General features: G+C 36.8%; 1 protein-coding gene across 5 annotated transcripts in view; it reads right to left on the bottom strand.

Moving 5' to 3' along the window:
• LOC135744767 (caskin-2) overlaps nt 1-19002 on the bottom strand; it is an 81891-nt gene that overhangs the window by 31502 nt on the left and 31387 nt on the right. For all 5 annotated transcript variants that reach the window (XM_065263085.2, XM_065263086.2, XM_065263088.2 and 2 more), the window contains exon 3: nt 13033-13084. In XM_065263085.2, coding sequence (XP_065119157.1) covers nt 13033-13084 — 52 coding nt within the window. The remainder of the gene's footprint in view (nt 1-13032; nt 13085-19002) is intronic.

The raw sequence follows: 19002 nt of genomic DNA, 5'->3' as shown, positions 1-19002 counted from the left end.
GCAGGTGAGACAGAGAGAAGCGCAGCTGCTTATGATGCTGGATTTATTTCAGATGTTATGAGTCCAAGACACGCGCATTAAGTCCATGTGCATTAAATCCATGTGCGTACAAAAAGGAATCCTCTCTCTACAAGCTCTCGCGTTAAGTGAAGCACACAAACTCTCATGCGAGTTGTGCAATGTGCATGTTAATGTTAAACTATAATAATAATAATAAATAATGGCATATCATTTTTGTCTTCAAAAAAATATGTAAAAATCGAGAATCGGATCGAATCGTGACCTTAGAATCGAAAATGTAATCGAATCGAGGATTTGGAGAATCGTGACACCCCTAATCCTGCATCATAATTAAATGAATGTAAAACCTCTAACCTTACACCTGAAATGAGAGTTTCCTTTAAAAAAACAAAACAAGACGCTCTGAATTAACAGGTTGCGAGTGTGGGAACGAATGTCCTCCTTTTTTTTGCTTACAAGTTTCATTTTCAGATTCTCACAGCCTAATTCATTCGAACAGTCCACATGTAAACGCCTTCACGTAATCAACGCCCGCATGACGTCGACCAGCGTAGCACCAGCCTAGGGTTCGGTGGAAAAAATCTAAGGTTCGGCCAAATCCGAACCCCGCCAAAAAGCTCATTATTCGTCCGAATCCGAATCCTGGATTCTGTGCATCCCTAATTCTGATAAAAGTGTGGCATTAAAATGTTGCTAAGCTACCGACTCAATATCGACCAAACACATTTTTTTTTTGCACTGAATGATGTGAAAAAATATATTTTCAAATATTATTTACATTTCCTTCCTTCTTTGATCCTCCAAGGTAATGTCTAGTGGTCGACCGAAATAGGATTTTTTTATGGTAGGTGACGATATTAAGAAAGCTGTGTGGATGATATTTCAATATATTTATAGTAGCTGAGAAACATACAAACAATTAGTGAAACTAAATTAACATTTATTATGCATAATATTTATTCAGTATTCTCTTAATAAAAATCAAAAAAATGAAATGAGGTAAATAATTACTGTTTCTTTAATCCAATAAAAAATTATATATACAGGTAACATGTAGAATTAATGACAAAAACAGTATTTAATTTCTTAAATCAACAAATAAATTGCATGACGTTACTTTAAGAAAGTACAACAACCTCTTCCTGAGTAAAGATAAAGTTAAAAACTATTTTTTAAAATCAAAATGCTAATGTGCTAACGTGACCCAACCGGAGAATCTATAGGCCAAGCGGAAAGCTTTATCGGCTGATGCTGATCATAAAAATGGCCAAATACCGGCCGATATATCGGCCTATGCAATATACCGCTTGATCATGACAGATGTCGCAATGCATTATGGGGTTGCCTTCTACATGTGATATTAATGATATAATTTGAAAGTCTTTGCATCTAAACTGTGTTGATACCTAAAAATGTTGCCTACTAGAAAAGAAAAGCTGCTGGTAAGTCTTACAGTAAATGTCTAGATGTCTGCAATATAAGTCTGGAAACGCTACCTAATCTTGTATTTGAATCCACAACATACACACCCATCTTAAAGCGAAACATCTTATGCTGTCAAGTTTGCAAAGCTATTATATTATCCAGACATTATATAATTCTAAAAACAGATGTTTTAACCATGGGGTACTGACAGAAGCGGTTCATTTCCTGCCTCAAAGCCGACTACTGCATCTATCATAACTGAAAAATCTCCCCAAATAGATAAATGTGAAGATAAAGGTTGAATTTTCCATGAGCTCAGAGACAGAAGCAAACACTTAACTTTGCAGGGTCTTCCTAACCCACAAATGACAAACTGGTGTCAAACTCTCACACAGGATACACAGTTTTTCATGCTAAATGGAAAAAACACTTAAAAGTTAAGCCGCCTGACTGATGAAGGTCATTTTGAATATATTGGGCCAACACAGGTTATACATCGCTAATGGTATACATATACCATTATGTCATATACAAATACATATGGGACAGACACATTTTCCTGCAACATATTGACTGTCCTAGAACTAATTTCTTCAATGAGACTGTTCAAATTCCCCCGGCCTTGACCAATTGGCAATAAATGGAAATTTATGTAGGTTGAATTAATTATAGGCATTGCAGCTGTACACAACATCCGCACAAAGAACATTCCATGGCACTACAACAAGAGGGCAGGTTAAGACAGGATATGGGGAGCGCTGGAGGCAGCGTGGCACAATAGGCATAACCTTTTCCCCAATCTCAGAGGGACGACGTGAGCCAAAGAACTGAGACATGTGTGTTTGTAAAGGGTGAACAGACCCAGAGAGGTCAGAGTTCAGGCCCTGGCAGTGATTTAAAATGAACCACATGCACCCACAGATTTGAAACTTTTTTAGATTAAGCTTAATGATTCCTTAGAAAGATTCAGTACATGTGGGTTATTTTTGACCCATAATGCACGTTTAACTTAATGCGGTGCATGTGGCATGCATCTATGATGTTTCTCAGGTAAATCTCTGTGGTGTTTCTAATACATCTGTAGATTTCCCTCCAATTTCTGTGCAGAAAATGCTTAAAAGGTTCCAGGTTTCGTCTGGTGCTTGTTAGAAGATTTGGGGCTCCAGGATAGGAGACACAATCATTCCTCTGTGCCGTCTGTCTTCATACATCTTACTGACCTGCTGTAGACAGGACATGACAGCCCTGTATGGGCTTAAAATTGCTGAAAGAAACCTGTGTTGTGAAAAAGCTCTCTCTCCTCTTAACAGCAGAATCACTTCACACACTCCCCTTCATTTGTGTTAACAGCTCTCGAAGAAAAAACAAGGGATTTGTGAAGAGAGATGGGTGTTTGCAGTGACCTCTTCCATACTCACAGAAACCTGTGATCTGTCTTCACCTCTGCGGACTGAAACCGAGGTGGACGCCCACTCTGGCAGGAAACTGGGATTTATTTTTGGTCTTTGCACATGAAACTATGCTATGTATCTTACTGCCTTTTTGTTTTTTATACTCATCCTGTGTGTACAGCCACTGCCTGATAGGACACTTGGCTGGCTGTCTCCTGCCATTTGAAATACACTGTTCAAGTTAAGGTTAAAAACAACACTGTCAACCAGTGCTGTCAAATGTTTTAAATACTGTATAAAGGCTGCCTGAAAATCGCTATATGTGGTAGAATTATGTCATAAGCTAATGAGCATATTCATGATGTCATTCTGTCGTATTTGCATGCTGTCTTAGTGTCAGCATCTGTTTTGCTTCTTTCCTACTCTACTGTGGCAAACTGTATTTCAATACAGCCAAATGTCCATTAAAGCTTTCCTCATTCACCTTTTCATTTCTGTAGACAGCCAATATATCAAGTATGAAATAGTGACTGAGAAAGACTTATTTAAACTATGTACACTACTGTACCATCTACTTTGAAGTTAAAGTTTGTCCAAAAGAATTTAGATTCAGAGCTAGGCGTTTTTGGTAAAAAGGCACTGTATTAAAAGTCACTAAATCTAGCTAAAAGTCACTAAAAAAGTTGCTATGTTGGGAACAATGCTGTCAAAATAATTATAATTTGTACATTCAGGGTTTTTTGTACATGAAACAGTAGCTGGTTTTCCATCACCCTGAGTTTATGCACACAAGTACTGCATCAGAAACGAGTGATAAAACACCAATTACAAATAATAAACACTTATTTCACAAAAAAGCTTTTACGCTCGCTTGAGGTAGTTTTCAATTATTTGAAAAAGAGTAAATACAAATAACGGGAGATGAAAATGCATGTTTCCGCTGTCGTTAGCTTTACCATATATGGGGCTCGACATCGTCACAATGCCCTTGCTGCTAGTGCCTGCATCAAAAAGTTTTGCATTTCTTTTTCTGTGTACTGCATTCAGTTTCGCAATTAAAAGCTGAACTGCTAGTTAATGTATAACTAGAATTCTGATAAAAGATTCTGAATAAAAAAATGTAACATCCATAATGTTTTTTCTCCCTTCTAACCCAGTGTGGTTGACCCTGGCGCGTGCGCCGCAAATTTTTATTTTTTAATCACCGCGCAAAGAGATTTAGATTTATACTTTATTTAAAATGTTAAAGTGTCTAGTTTTTAGTGCGTACAAACACTTTATAAATGAGACCCCTGAACTCTATCATCAAGGGATTAGGAAAATATATATTAATAAATGCAGTTCTTAGGAAATTATGTTTTAATTTTGGACTAAAAAAAGTGACTAAAAGTCACATCCATAATACTGGAATTGCTCATCAGCCTCCTTTTCAGGTATCATAAATTCATTGTACTTTTCACCCCTTCTCTCAAACCACCTGCTAAATTCTAACACCCACTTTTTAAGATCCACTCAATTGCCTATGGATACAACCAAGTCCATTTCTCTTTTTTGTAATATATCAGTTACTACAAGCTTCAGAAGACTTCCTTGCATACACTCGTGTACACTTTTGTTTAAAATACGCACTGCAATTTGTTGAATATATTGAAATAATGTCATATTCACCAGATACAGAAGAAAAGCACAAGTTTAGCACTACAGGAAATATCAACAACGGGTCAGACAGTCCGCTGACCGCCCGCAGCTATATTGAGCGCATAAATGCACAATTCGGAAAAGTTCCCAGAGCACAGCAAGGGGGCATGTGCTACAAGCCCTGTCCACTCTCGCCTTCATTTCTCGGAATGTCAAGATAGATTTGATGTGTCCTGGCAGCATGGCCCGAGTGGACAAAGGACAGCGCTCCAAAGAGTCCCTCTCACACCGGCCGGGCCATTCATTCACATACATTCCTGGAGGTTTGCCATGGAAACGTCCCCCAACAGTTCCCCAGAAAGTCAAATGCGGCTCAAATACTAATTTGTCTTACAGGCAGGCAAAACCTTCGCTGTTACACCACTGTTATTTGCTGAACCCCCAACCCCTTCTCACTTTTCCTCTTCGCCTAACAGACTTGGGCATGCAAAAGTTTTAAAAACATTACAATCAAGAGTTCAAGATGATTCAAGCTGGTATCATCATAAGATGTATGCAAGAACAAGACCCTAACAGTAACAATGTATTTGTAGAAAGTAAAACTTAATGTAAATATATTACATTTAAACAGTATTAGGGATGCACCAATATGGAAAATTTGGCCGATACCGATAACCGATAACTCTTTATATTTGGGGGCCGATAACCGATATATATATATATATATATATATATATATATATATATATATATATATATATATATAGAGAGATAGATAGATAGATAGATAGATAGATAGATAGATAGATAGATAGATAGATAGATAGATAGATATATAGATATATAGATATAGATATATATAGATATAGATATAGATATAGATATATATATATAGATATAGATATATATATGCCGATAAATATTCATATTAATTTCACAATGAAAAACTCCCAGACCGCGGACATCTTGTTTTTGCGCTAGACTAGCATACTCTTCTTAAGCCCGCAGCACGTGACATCTTCGTGCTATGTCACAGAAAGCACCAATCAAAACTCCACATGGCCAGCAATGAGCAAGTGAAGTGGTTCAACAAACCGAAATAATCCATCATTTATCGGCTTTCATTTATCGGCCTAATTTTGCTATCAGACCGATTACCGATAATATTAAAAATAAGCAGTTATCGGCCGATAACGATATGTCGGCCGATATATCGTGCATCCCTAAACAGTATGTAATTAAAGATTTTTCATTTATAAAGACACTGAAATAATGGAGAATGGTGGCTTTAACAGAAGCACACAGCAATTTAAACAGTCTTTAAAGGTTTATACATTATTGTTAAAAATCATAAAAATGTTTTAGCTTTCAAATCCAGACTGTTGTGAACAGCAAATACTGGTCATCAACATACACCTCATATTTATTATATTCCAAGAAATAAAATTTTACAAAAATAAATATTTAAACAAAAATAAAATATTTAATAATATTCTTTGGATTTTTGTGTGAAACGTAGATACTAAAAAGATACAATATATAATTTTTGCTGCTAAATGTTGTTGTGGCATAGCTTGATGGCGCTGTAAAAAAAGCGTGAAATGATGGGAGTTTTAGACTTCACTTTCAATATTGATAGGAAGACTCACCAATCATGTTCATGGATTACATGATGAAATAAAGTTTTATAACCGTTACATTAAAATGTAAGCCAACAATGTGGCTTGCAAGACATTACTACAGCATTCTGCGTACCGTATTTTCCGGACTATAAGTCGCTCTGTAGTATAAGTCGCATCAGTCAAAAAATGCATCATGAAGAGGAAAAAAACATATACAAGTCGCACTGGACAATAAGTCGCATTTATTTATGAAATTATTTCACAAAATACAAGCCCAAGAACAGACATTGAATCTGCTGATCGCAAAAAGATTAACAATCTCGATTCATACATACATGCGATCCTCTTTGTAAATGACGGCGCTTCTCTTGCATGTATAATATTTCCCTGTATTTAAATGCAGATGTTATGTCAGTCAAACTTGCTTACACCCACACAGTGTAAAACCAAATGTTATTCATTCACCGATCTGACCCGATCGTTTTTCTCCTCTATTCTTCTCTTTTGCGATGTTTGGCTGTCACTTGCATGACGTAAAACAAAGTGGCAAATCTTAACACAGTCGGTTTACATGGTGGATTTGGAGCGGGAATTTTCACAAAAATCAGAGGAAAAACGAACACCACTGCAGAAAATACTGGTGTCGACGGAGAGAGTAACAATGCAACAATATTGGTTAAGAAAAAGGCAAGAAAATAAGTTTATCTCCGGCCGTTTTTCAATCCGAAGGCTGCAGCCTCCGGAGGTCGCATATGCATGATGCATACGTCATTGAGCCTGGTTTATCTTAACTGAGCAAAACATTCGCAAGTCATAAACATATTACAACAATTTACGGTTAACTAAGAATAATAGTAAACTTCATAATTGTTAATATTCTGAAATAAGACAGTCTTTATTACGTAAGCAGCTTAGAAATGCGACCTCCGGAGGTTGCAGCCTTCAGATTGAGAAATGGCCTCTGTATCATCGTTTAGTGTTTTTAAAGTTTTAAGGTCAGTATGAATAAATTTTGACATACAAGTCGCACCTGACTATAAGTCGCAGGACCAGCCAAACTATGAAAAAAAGTGTGACTTATAGTCCGGAAAATACGGTACATCCACATGCGAACTACTACTATCGCATGCGGCACCACACAGGTTGATCGATATGGCATGAAACGATCATAAGATTACTGCTTTTAAATCACTATCGTGATACTTTGATGTCATGCCGATCGGTCTGCACAGTACCACATGAAGTCAAACACACCTATGGTTTTTATGCCAGCAAAAGCAGAATATGAAGATTAAACAGACAGCACACCATTGACAAGCGACCCTATGAACAGGGGCACGCTGAAACATTGAAAACATTTGAGATAATGTAGCCACACATGTTTTTGAATACTAAAATGCAAAAATCTTACATATTGTGCCTTTAACAAATTGTGCAAGATTCTCCCATATACCCTGAAGCCTCTGCCCACACATGGGTGAGTCTATGTACTTTAACACATGATACAGGTCTCTGCATGATCGTATTACACACATTGTGAATAAGCTTGCCTACATCTCCTCTTATCCTGCTTTCAACTTTTGTCAGAAGGTTTTATTGGCTAGAAATATTATGTAACCAAACCCAGTAGATACCAAGACAACTTCACAAAACAGATTAAAACAACATGGCCGACGCATCTTGTTTAGAGGAGTGGACTGCTCTTGTGATCTTCATTCAAATCTGTCCGCAGGTCTAACCCAAGAGAGTCCAGAATATTTCCAGAGGTTTCTTCACTCCAGCCACACAACATCTCCCATAAATCTCTATCCATCATTGCTTGTTTTCTTTCTGGCTTTCCCATCCAGACCGAATAATGGCTGTTTGGTGCTTTGTAAACACTCCTATCTAATTCGTTACGGTCCTTATCCACACATGCCCATCTCTGACCCCTCAAGTGGCCGTCCCCTTTTCTTTTATATGACAGAGAAGTGGGGGTAGAGTCAAAAACAAGCATATAAAAGTCACTAATGTCTCAACTGTAATATATGAGGTCAATAGCGTTTTATAGCCCCATGAGAGGCCCTTCTTATCTCAAGCATAGTGTTGACACAGCATGTTTTAATGGACTGTGGGAGCAGCAATACTTCAGTTTAACATGAGACACAGGTAACATGTAGCTAAAAGGATTCAGACGCTAATATAAACACAAATTTTAATGCTAATAGCACATACTGTGCATAGTTTACAAAGTTGGGCAAACGCCATTTTACAACTAAGATTAATTCAGGTCATCCAAGGGAGAACAATTTATACGAAAGTGCAATTGAAAGAAAACCAAGTAAGAAACAACTAATTAAAAAAGACACAAAAGCAACATAAAATATTGGTTTCCTTCAACAATTTAATATCAGCAGCCAACCGCACAGCAGTCCACAAGAATCGCACTCCATACAACGTTTTTTGGCGGACATGGATGTAGTTTGTGGGTGCGCACTTGAGTTTGAAAAACATTGTTCACATTATCCAAACAAACTTAACTATCATGTCAATCACACACAAGTGCGCAACAAATGTGCTATTGCGAAACCCCTCTAAAAGCATACTTGCAGGGCTGTAAATCCTGGGCGGGACAGGGGGGACATGTCCCCCCACCTACTGGTTGCCCCCACAAAATTTTAAAAATGTGTTGTGTATTGTAAATATTATATATATATATATATATATATATATATATATATATATATATATATATATATATATATATATATTTTAGCGATTATATGGTTACTAACCTGTTTGGTAGCTTGTTTTGAACAGATAGTAAGTCAGCCACTATAAGTAACAAGGCAATAAGCCTGTGTGTGTAAACTAATATTAGGCTAATGTTTACATTTGTTTTGTGTTGGTTTTGCACAATACAATGTTAGATGGCAGATCAATGGGTTTGCTGCAGTTGAATATCAAATAAAAGACATCCTCTCTGTCACAGACAAAACCCACAATATGTGATCGACGCAAGATAATTAAAGAATTATAATACCGGTATGACAGCGTGGTACACCAACGTGTAATCACAATTGTACTGTTTGTTTTAATAATTATATGAATTAATTTGCCTATTTATTTATTTAAGATGTAAGAAACGATTATTGTAGACTTAATCATTACCACTAAAAAAAACACTAAAAGTTTGGTGTACACACCAAAGCGTCTAAATGCGTTTGAAAGCGCCAGGTGGATGCTGACTGTAGATGCTTGCCTGCTTATTCAGCTATTCGCTTTGGTTGTTATGATACTTCCCGCCCCTCCTTCACTGTGATTGGACAGCCAAGTGAAAAGTGACACTGACGGGCTGAGCGTTTCACCCAAAGTTGAACATTTTTCAGTACTGAGCGGGGAAAAACCAGCCAGCTGCTGGCTTTTTGAAAAGTTGGATACAATAAAAACAAACATATCCCGGCCATTGACATAAACGGTTTGGTCTGTAAGCTACCTAACAGCAGTGGGTTGCCATGGTGATGAGCATTTTCCTTGCTAGTACTGAGCTGCACCTAAAAAAAACAGCTGATGTTTTCTTGTCCTTGTGTTTTTCCTAATATAATAATAATAATAATAATAATAATAATAATAATAATAAATATATACCTTCATTATATATATATATATATATATATATATATATATATATATATATATATATATATATATATATATATATATATATATAAAAAGAGAGAGAGAGATTTATAGATATAGAGATATACAGATATAGATATTATTAAGGTATTTTTTATCCATCTACGTGTGACGAACCGGGACCCAAACATGGTGAACTTACTGTACAATATGATATTATATACATATTTAAGCAACTGTTACTTTTATTGTTGGACAGATAAAATGACAGAGAAAAGAAAATCAGACATTAGATCATTTTTAGTGCACCAAAATTAAACTTCTTAAAACCACCACAATCAAAATATTACAATAAGAAGAACTTATAATAAATGTGAACATAAAATCAAAAGTCTCAGGAGTACAGAAAGCAGGGATGTAATTACAGAGTCAGTGGTTTGTCTGAATGATTCGGGTTGACTGGAAGGTTAGAGATCTGTGTAGAGGGCAATGTCAGCATGTTGCAATGACAACATGGATGTGTGATTCAACCACCTAAGAAGTTGTGCCTTTACTGTCAGCATTATTACAAAAGAAGCAGAATGGCAATGATTTGAATCACACAGGAAATCAACATGTATGTACATGATCAGACCCACTCCCATGTGACAAGATGAGGCTGTGATGTTTCATCTCTAATGTACCTGAAGATCACAACCACCAGACGATCACGACCAGAGAAAGACCATGACCAGCACAAGGATGAATCTCATAAAACCCCTGAAGTACAAGTTACATCTAACCTTGCACTTTTCCTTTAGCTTTTTTTACATCTTAAATGGCCTCAAAGTCCCAGTGAAGTCAATCTTAAAAATTGTTTCGAAACACATTACAAATGTTAGAAATGTATTGCTGAAACACATCACAAAGACTGTTAACTGTGTAGTACTGAACTGTGGAGTTACACCGTAAAAGTTTTGTAACAATTTCTCATTTCAGGATTTCGTAGGCGGGCCTAAAACGGTGGCTTGATGACACTTGAGCCACCGCACATGGCCCCGCCCCTAACACAATCATGAGCATCCATTCAGGTTGTAGCGGTATTTGTAAGGTTTCATCGCAGACAGCGGACACGCCCCAACCGCTTGAGAACAGAGAATGCTGCTTATTTTTCCAATATTTTGATAACTTATTTTATTTATTTACTTCACGTTTTTCCATCATTTAAATTTGGTTGGGTGGTAAATAAACATTTTTGTTAACTCAGAACACATTTAACACTCTGGGGTCGACTGCGGCGCGGGCTGCAAACTCTTTATTTTTCAATCACTCCGCAAAGAGACTCTGCTGATTTTTGACATACAGATATGATTTATACATCATTTAAAACGTTAAAGTGTCTAGTTTTTTTCTGTCCACTCCCAATAAAAAGAGAATGTTGTGAGATTGAAAACAGATATTGTCATTCGGTGTTAACTGTATGAGAAGGAGGAGAAGTACCGTATTTCTCCAGTTACCTCATTATCTGTAATGAGAAGAGATCGCCACACCCCCGCACCATTGAAGTGAACGAGCAGAAACATCCATATGCATGACTCGTGCCTCCTGCAGTCAATGGATACGCAATCCACAATCCAGTCTCTCCATTCCTTGTTGTTCCATCCGATTGCACCAAACATGACATAAATCCTTATTTCCTTGCGTATGTGTCTCAGTATCTCCAGACGCGAGTGTTTTCTTTGTCTTCCGTCAAACAGTTGACGCGATGGGAACGCACATACACAAACACGCGAGTCAGGAAACTCGACGCGCTTTTTGGTATTCTTATAAAATACGCAATTGCAAACAGTACAATCCTTATTTAGTTGCGTCTAAGCACATATCTCCCCACAGCAAGTTTATTAAACACAGATCACTCGCATGTGCACACATTCACTGCTTTCATGATCAACACGTGAGGTAATGGCGGCGGCTGTAAACAAACATTGATAAGTTTATCACGCTTGTCCCTAGTTGTGTTTCTACTATAATGATTACAAAAACACAAATAAGAGTCCAGACAACGATAGGCAGTTGTTCTTTTGAGATTTTTACTGCAAAAAAGTAAACCTCTCGCTGGCCAACCAAACACAAACCCTGTGTTCACTTTACGATGGCCAAACAGTACCTTTACCATGATTAGGCTATGGTTTTTAAAAGGTAACTTATACTTGTGAAATTAATAGAAAATATGTCAATAGAAATATATATATATATATATATATATATATATAATGTGTGAGTGTTTGTGTGTGTATTTACATAATATTGAAAAGTAAACCTTATCATGGTTTTACTACAAATAAAGTTACATTCCTGTTGAACATCCCCACAAGGCTCATTATGTGGCTCATTATTCAACTCTTTTGTCTCTCAGCTGTCAATCACTGATTATTCAGGAGCTTTCCCGCCTCCACGCATACAGCCTTTCCCAAGCAAAAGTGTCTTAGAAATTGTAAATCAATATATTGCTTTATGTGAATGAGTAGGCCGAATGATTTTCAGATCATTTTGAAGAAAAAACTTGAGACTACTAGATCCTGTTTTGAAAAGTCTTGGGAAAACATGCTTAGAATTAGTTTGTGGACTTGTATCAGTGACTTAAAAATTTCGCTTTTTCAAAAACCACGCATAAACATTTTTTCTCTCAAAAATACAAACATGTACATACATGTTGATTATATGATATTGTAGCCCAGTTTGTGATGAACACAGTGTTATGAGACTTTTGCCATTAATATGTTTTTAAGCAACTGAAAAAGCACAAATGTCAGTGCATGTCAAAACTTCCCCAGGGCCCTAAAAACCCCTTAGACCCCAGGGGGTTAATATCCAACTTTATAGCGACATTAAAGGAATAGTTTGAAAGTCTATGGTCACTTAACTGCTCTGTGTTTACCATCATTTCTCAAAATATCTTTTTTTTGTTCATCAGAAAAAAGAAATTCATACAGGTTTAGAACAACATGAGGATGAGTAAATGATGACAGAATTTTCATTTTAAAGTGAACTATTCCTTTAAGTACAGATATGCTTTTCTAAGATTCATCCACAACAATTCAATGCATTTGTTTAGCAATTTTCCAAAGTAGCTTTACAGAGAAAATAAATCCCAAAAAACGCCACATATGTTGAGCCAAAGACAACAATGGCATGCAGACACTGCACAAGCTCTTTGAGTAGATCAGAAAGAAATCCCAAACTGGGAAGTTCTTCATCTTCTTAATGGCACAAATAATTTTACTAAAGCAAACATACATTGACTGTATTAACACACTGACCACAGAACAATGACTTACCCATCTGCATCTTGATAGTTGATGTTCAGCCTCTTGGTGGAGCCCAGTAACTCTACAACAGAGAGAGAGAGAGAGAGAGAGAGAGAGAGAGAGAGAGAGAGCACAGAAAATCAGCTTTCAATGATTCATAAACAATAAAAAAATTGTAATTCACAAAGTGATTTAAGCCACATTTCATTTCAGTGATTATTCTTCAATTTATTTATTTTTCAGTTCTGCAGTTTTGGTCCTCCATAGTTTATCTTCTTATAATTACAAGTTTAAAGTGTAACACACAATACATACTGTACATGGCTGTCATTGATCAGACACTGTGGCATGTTTCTATATAAACCTGTAGGATTATAGTGGGCTCAGATGAGAAAACAGGAACAGACCCAATTAACCTCTACATTACCAGTTTGCTCCCACGCACACACTGACATGGACTAAACCTACAACAATATCCTGCAGTTTGGGTGGTCACACTACCAACATTTAAGTATGTGAAATCAATGGTCTATATCCTACAGGTTAAACCTGCCTAAATTCAGATTTTCCCATGAGGGAGGAAGGGATCCAGACAGATGAATCAGTCTAAAGAACCTGAGAGATTCCTTAAAGCTTACAAGGATATAGGACTAAATAACAGAGTCTCTTCCTGGGAACAACCACAGAAAAACACTTCATTAACCTCTAACCTCTGTTTGACCTAACCGACCAGCTCAAGGGGTGTTAAACTGGCAGGAGGTTGGACAATGAAAGAGCACTCTACAGTTTTTACAATCTTTGATCTTTAGCCCGTGAGAAATACAATTTTGTCATTGCAACACATGGACACCCAGATAGCATGCAAACCATTGAAACAATGTTAAAAACAGTTGATTTGTCAATGTTAACTGCATTGAATCAATATCAGGTTTGCACCCTCCGTTAATATTGAAAAAATATTGAAATTTCAACAAATCACCATTATTGGGATCAGTGTTTGCTTTAGTTGGGTCATTGACTCTTGACATTCACTAAGTTAAATATTTATTTTATTTTTTGGTGTTTGTATATGTTCATGTAGAAACGCATGTGCATTGGAAAAGAAAGATACGTTTCAAAGTTAAGTTGAAACTGATTGGTTTTTGTGAAGATGTCAAGATGATATAAAATTAAGAAACTTTATAAGATTATGTTGATCCATTTTTGACCATTATACTTGTTCTGGTTTGTAAATCCACTGTGACCAGACAAACAGAAAAAATGCTGACACATTCAGATATCATTACTCATCCTACACATCTCGACAATGGTGACAATCGTCAAACAAATTCAGATAAAATGATCATGCATTGCAGCATGAAGCTTTCTTTTGTTGATCGTCACCATTGATGAGATTCATAGACCGATTCATGATGTCAGAGATCGAATCAGTAGTTTAACTTTTTAAATGTGTTTTTATAATCCTCAAAATAACAGATCTGACAATGTCTCCATCTAGTACTGTAATGTCCAGTTCTTACACATCTTTAACTGTATTTTACTAATATTATTTAGGTATATCTACAATAATTAAACTGCTTGATAACATTAGATCTTTGATTACTTTGCAATAGCAGATACATTTTAAAACACTGCTTCAACAGGCAAAGAAAACTTAAAATTAAAACACAAGAGTAAAGGGCCCAACTAAAGCAATCACTGATCACGGTAATGGTGATTTGTTGAAATTTCAATATTTTTTCAATAGTAATGGAGGGTGCAAACGTGATATTGATTCAATGGTATTAACATTGACAAAACAACGATTTTTAACATTGTTTCAATGGTTGCATGCTATCTGGGCAGTGTCCCAGAATCTGTGAGCTAGCAAGGTAATTTTAGCCACTGTTTAAAGAGCCACTATTATTTGATTCATGATTTTACATTTCCTTTGGTGTGTCTTGTATGTGTGTATAGGACACGTTAACGATAAATCCCAAAGTGTTCGATGACTCGAGTAATCGTCTACAACTGAAATCTCCTTTCTTGGACTACAATAAACGCAAGTATTGTAGGCAACAGTTTACTTCCTGGGCCAGATTTGGCTTGTATCGATAAGATAGTATAGATGACATTAACTCCGGTCAGTATTGCATTGGGATATTTCAAATATGGTAAGGAGTACTTCCACCAGAAGCTTAAAGTATTCGGCCAATCACAACACACTGGATAGCTGGACAATCGGAGCACACTGCGCCTTTCAAAGCGATGAGCGTTTTAGAGAGGCAGAGCACAGAGGAGAAACAATATTGTACGATATATGGAAAATAATGTGAAAATATGGAAAATGGTTTTTTTTACCGTAAGTCATGCGAACACATTGTATTACACCAAATACACAAAATAACCTTGTTTTTAGCAACATAATAGTTGGTTCTTTAAAAGAAATATTCTGTGCCACATTTGTACATGAATACGGAGTGTTATACATGGCAAATAAATAAAAAATATCAAATAATAACCCATTAAATATAATAAATATTAAATAAAATATATTGAACCGTCATCAGGGGATTATTCAATCAACAAGCTCAAACACTGAGATCATCACATCATATTTCTGGCACCCTTAAGTCTGATGAAAGAACAATTGAACCAGACCACAAAAGCATCAGAGAAACCTCTAAAGGTGAACCCATGTTTGTATTCCAGGTTTGGAAAGGTCAAAGTTCGAGACACTGGGGGCATTGGGACAAAATAGGGACTAGAACACAGACACTGGATACACCTACGATGAGGGGTCACGGCAACGACCCGCCCCCTATTTTTATTATGAAGCTGTCACAGCGCTGACTGACCAAACCAAAAAAACTCTTTGAAGTGACCCACTTTAACTCACAATAGCGGTTTATTGACAGCATCTCAATACAGCATAGTTACCTTCCAGACTTAATAGGAAGCTTTTAAGCAAAGCAAAGACCCTTCATTGGGGATGGGGATTGTAAGGAAATATGGTTCTACGGAGTTTGGTTCTTGTAATATTTTTAAGGAAGCTGATTTATGCCTAATGGTGCGTTCACACTAGACTAGAGCCCGACCGATATGCGTTTTTTCAAGCCGATGCCGATACAAATATTAGGGAGTTAAAAAAGACAGATAACGATATATCGCCCCATATTCTTTATGTGTATATTATAGTAAAGTACACATATACTACAGTATATTTTACCACAGTAGGCTACTGTACATATAATACACTATATTCATAAACAGTATAAACTACACTCTAAAAAACAAACGGTGCTATATAGCACCAAAACAGTTGCTTTGGATCGTAACGATAGAAGAACCATTTTTAGTGCCATATAGCACCGGTGAAGAACCAGTGAAGCACCAGTGAAGCACCAGTGAAGCACCTGTGTAGAACCATATAGTGCTATGTAGAACCATATGTGGTGCTATATGGCCCCTATATGGTTCTACACTGGTGCTTCACTGGTGCTTCACTGGTGCTTCACTGGTGCTTCACCGGTGCTATATGGCACTAAAATGGTTCTTCTATCGTTACGATCCAAAGCAATTGTTTTGGTGCTATATAGCACCGTTTGTTTTTTTAGAGTGTATATATAAATAAGTACAACGCAATGCAATGATCACTCACAAATGTGGCAATCAAACACTTAAATTGACGTGACAAACATATGTACGATAGGCAAGAAGTTAACAATAAACTTTATCATCCAAAATGAGTCTGATATCAGTGCACTAAACAGTTAACTTGACTTATTATAAATAACTTTAAAACACAAACAGAACAAAATATATAAAACTTGCATCATTTGCAGTTTGACGAGAATAACGTTATATTGTTTTATGAAGTTATTGTTTATGAGCTTTACAGTAAGTTGTGTACTTCACAAATTAGTTATCAACTCACTGCTAAGAAGACAATGCTTGTCTGACAACATACTGATGTAGGTAGGGATGCAGCGATTAACCGGTTTCAGTATTAACCGCGTTTCAAAATGTCACGGTTAAGTAACCGTAAAGCCTCCGCTACACCGCGTGTTTTTGTTTCACGCACGCACACACAAACCAGATCCACGAACCACCAAGAGGCGCGTGCGGCGTGCGACATGCTCGTTAGCGCACTGTATCACAAAGCTCCGCGTTCAAAAGTATATGTGCGCGTGACACGTCTCTCGGTTGTTCGTGCATCGGTGTGTGTGTGTGCATGCGTAATGCATAATATACATTTATTCAGTCCAAATATAAAATTACATTTATTCGAAAGATCATTAAAATGAATAGCCTACAGGTTTCAAAAGGCACCTATACTGTTTAAGTCAAAGCCTGCTAGGTTATTATTATTATCATTTGTCCAAGAATTGGACAAAAAACACACAAACTGAAAATACAAAAGAATTTAGCAATTGTTCAAAAATTTATCCATGTGATTTTTTACATTAATGTTGTAAAATAAATGAGTCCATAATAACCGTAATAACCGTACAACCGTGATTATTTATCAGACTATAACCGTACCATCAAAATCTATAATCGTTGCATCCCTAGATGTAGGCTAATGTTTAATGTATTGCACAATGTTTTTATAACACGAACCCACAGTGTTCGGTGCAAACTTAGTTTTATAAAAGTCTAATCGCGTCTTCTCTCTGCCGCTTTTATTTAGCGAGGGTGTAAAGTTGCGCGAGCTTATTAAATCAATTGCTCTGTTCAGTAATTCAGCATGTTCAGTAACAACACAAGCAGCCGTAATCTCATATACTGTTATATAAGTGCACGACTGCGTGTAGTTTAAACGTGTCATTTCTCCGTCTAGCGTCATTTCTCCTGTTTGCGTTTTAATAACTTGCAAGTCGACAAAAGAGAAGGATTAAAAACACCAAATGTATACGGGAACGCGTCTCTCTTGTCCACTTATAATGCAATCAACCAAAGCACGTCTTAAGCGCGTCATTTTTACCAAGTGTAAAAATTTTGTAAAAGACACTTCGTGATTGTCGCCACCTGAACTGAGAGGCCTGAAATGAAGTGTCACTACAGTGAGTGACCTGGGTCGCCATTAACAACCAATAGGGCGCACTTTGCTGGACAAACAAGTACTTGCATCATTAAAAAGCATTTATTGTGTTCTGTATGAAACGTTCATATTGGCTGCATATCTGCGGCATATACGCCAATACAGATATATTTCGGACAAGCTTATATCGGCCGATAAAATCGGCAAAACCTTAAATCGGTCGGGCTCTACACTAGACGCGGAAGAGACGGCAAGCGCGAGTGATTTACATGTTAAGCCAATTCAAAGATTCGAATAGGCATCCTGCGGCACAGTAAGCGTGAATTGAACATTGCAGAGTTGAAAAATCTGAACTTTGGCTGATTTTCACGCAACGTTAACCAATCAGGAGCTTGCTCTAGCAGTGACTTGATTACAGGAAGCGAGCGAAGGCAGAAAAAACAAAACAACAAACGGAGGATAATCATCATCACTACACGAGAAATCTTCGTACTTTAATACAGGAATTAAAAGGATCTTGTTTGGAAGAAAGTGAGTGAGAAGGTTGAACAATCTGATAAATTTACTCAATTTGAGCTATATAAGCCCCTCCCATACCACAAATTTATGTGTGAATGTCTCGAATGACTACAATTTCATGCACCAATGAAGTGAGTAAACTCAAAAAATTTAAATTGGCCAACTACATACCAATATCACATTTTGCCGCCATCAGTGGCCGATTGCATAAACATAGCCATGACATTAAGACTGCGCCTTAAGAATGATTCTGACTAGGGCTGGGTATCGATTCAGATGTTCCGGAACGATTCGATTTCGATTCACAAGCTATCAAGTCGGTTCTATTTCGATTCTCGGTTAAATTCCGATTCCGGTTCTCAGGTAGGTTTTTATACTCGATTCTCGATTCAACTCAATGAATATAGATTTAATACAAATACAATATTAATAAAAAAAAAACAGTGAACAGCAGTTTA

This window comes from Paramisgurnus dabryanus, chromosome 3 (assembly GCF_030506205.2).
Source record: "Paramisgurnus dabryanus chromosome 3, PD_genome_1.1, whole genome shotgun sequence".
In the NCBI taxonomy this organism is placed as follows: domain Eukaryota; kingdom Metazoa; phylum Chordata; class Actinopteri; order Cypriniformes; family Cobitidae; genus Paramisgurnus; species Paramisgurnus dabryanus.
Note: the sequence above shows the minus strand (reverse complement) of the source record. Positions and strands in the feature narration are given on the sequence as shown.